This window comes from Clupea harengus, chromosome 20, assembly GCF_900700415.2.
Source record: "Clupea harengus chromosome 20, Ch_v2.0.2, whole genome shotgun sequence".
Classification (NCBI taxonomy): Eukaryota; Metazoa; Chordata; class Actinopteri; order Clupeiformes; family Clupeidae; genus Clupea; species Clupea harengus.
The window spans coordinates 12,965,993-12,968,492 of NC_045171.1; the positions used below are offsets into that span (position 1 = coordinate 12,965,993).

General features: G+C 48.1%; 1 protein-coding gene across 1 annotated transcript in view; it reads right to left on the bottom strand.

The window, feature by feature from the left end:
- Positions 1-2,500, bottom strand: part of aqp9b (aquaporin 9b) — a 17,290-nt gene that overhangs the window by 4,036 nt on the left and 10,754 nt on the right. Inside the window, exon 5 of the mRNA XM_012819383.3 lies at positions 1,322-1,539. Coding sequence (XP_012674837.1) covers positions 1,322-1,539 — 218 coding nt within the window. The remainder of the gene's footprint in view (positions 1-1,321; positions 1,540-2,500) is intronic.

The window sequence follows — 2,500 nt, forward strand, 5'->3', positions numbered from 1 at the left end:
TCTACTTTGGCTACAAGAGCTTTGGAATATTCATGTGTGATGGGATGCTTCCCTCTGCACATGTGCTGAAAACAGCTCTCTCATCACTGGACACACACACACACACAGATGACAAACACACACACACAGATGACACACACACACTGAGACACACACATACAGATGACACACACACACAGTCACACGCACAAGGCTTCTAAAAAATTCATCCCAATTGTCAGGAGAGAAGTAGCAAAGCCTGCCCTATTTGGAGGAAAAACAGAGAGAAGCAGGGAGAAAGAACAAGGGAGAGGAGAGAGAGAGAGAAAGAGAGAACCATGAAGATAAGAGAGAAAAACATGATGAGAGGGAGAGATGAGAGTGATGGAGAGAGATGGAGAGAGATGAAGAGAGAGGGTGAGATGGAGAGTGATGGAGAGAGATGAAAAGGAACCTGAGGAACGCCCCTGGTCCTGCTGGGTAAGGTTGGCCTGCTCAGAAAAATGGCTTCCCCACGGCACCATCACCATCACCTCTCACTCTCTCCTTTCTCCTTCTCTCACTTTCCTCCTCTCCCTTTCTCCTTTCTCCTTCTCTCATGTTCCCCCTCTCACTCTCTCCTTTCTCCTTCTCTCACTTTCCTACTCTCCCTTTCTCCTTTCTCCTTCTCTCATGTTCCTCCTCTCCCTTTCTCCTTTCTCCTTCTCTCATGTTCCCCCTCTCACTCTCTCTTTCTTACTTAGAGGTTGTTGGGGGTCTTTTTCTAAACCTCCAATGGAGAAACGTACGGCCGATTTACAATGGAGGCTCGTTCACGGGGCTATACCTACAGACAGACACGTGGCACACCAGCAGAGAGCATTGGTGGTGGTGGTGGTGGTGACTCCAGCTGAGGGTGGATGATGCAGTTGCATTGAGAGGTTGGGTGGGCGTTTTGAGTGCCTGAGGGACCGGTTTGGAAAGTTGGGGGAGAGTTTCTGCCATCATCGTTTTGTTAGCGGCTCCGTTTACAAGGTGAAGATGAGGTGCAAGGTCTGTTTGTTCAAGTGGCCATTTGGAGGACTCGAAAGAGCAAGGTACTCAGGGTGGGTTCAGTTTAGGATGTGGAGATTTTTAAGGAAATGGTGGCTGGCATGAAAATTGAATATGCTTATCGTAAACTGGTTAATGATGTTATTACTTTTTCTGGGGTTGGGGAAGCTGCTGGGTGAATGATGGGCAGGTCCGTCACACACCTCTGATGTAAGTATGGGAACTGGATGAATGGATGAATGGATGAGGATCTCACACACCTGCTCAGACACACACACACACACACACACACACACGTACACACACTCACCTGAACACCTCGAAGCCCCACCCAGCCACGGCAGTGAAGAGCCGTGGCCCCAGGTCACGGGCAGGGTTAATGGGATAGCCGCAGTTGAGGCCCATGGACACGCCGATGGCGAGGATGGACAGGCTGATGACCAGCGGCTCCATGCCTTTAGGTGCTCCGATGTTCTTCTTGTCGGTGATTGCCAAGATACACAGGACCAGCGTCGCAGCACCAATCACCTAGGGGGCAGGGGCATATTACCAGTGGTTTTATACATACATACTAACACACACACACACACACACACACACACACACACACACACACACACACACACACTCTCCCTCTCTCTCTCTCTCTCTCACACACCCACACATCCACAGACACACATGCACGCACACACACACACACATACAGTACATTCTCTCTCTCTCTCTGTCACACACACACACACACACACACACACGTATCCACAGACCCACACACAAACACATACTGTGCATACACATTTTCTCTCTCTCCCACACACACATACACACGTAGCTTTGTTACACCTCCATGCCAGAGGCTGAGGTCTCTAATCTGATAATTGGACTTCACCTTTACTCCGCTTCCCACAAGCTTGTTTATCTTTGTCTGTTACTCAGGTCTGTTAGCAGCCAGAGCCCAGTGTGTGAGCGAAGTCTCATTAGCTGCTCATTAGCCTCTCGTTAGTGTGAAAAAGCCTGGGGAAGTTTAGTTTTGCTTTAGCTGTACTGTCTTTTAAAGGAGTGTTTTTTCATATAGACTAATGACTAGGGTTTTAAAGTGCCAGGCTTTGACAGGCAGGGTTAATGATAAGGTCTAGTTTATCTTCACACCCACAAGCAAAAACATACCCACACATCACATGCACACACACATACCACACACACACACACACACACACACACACACACGTGCACTGACCTTAACATTCAGATTTCCTCTGCTACACACACTCAAAAAAACACACTCTCAAACAAACAACTTTCAGTCACGTGCGTGCTCTTCTCAAACAAAAACAGAACACAGTTCTCAGCTTTTCCAAGAATAGCATGCACACGTTTACATCTACACACACACTAGTGCACACACACCAGTGCACACACATACCAGTGCACACACACACACACACACACACACACACACATCCCTTAAAGCAAAGTAAACACTGACACA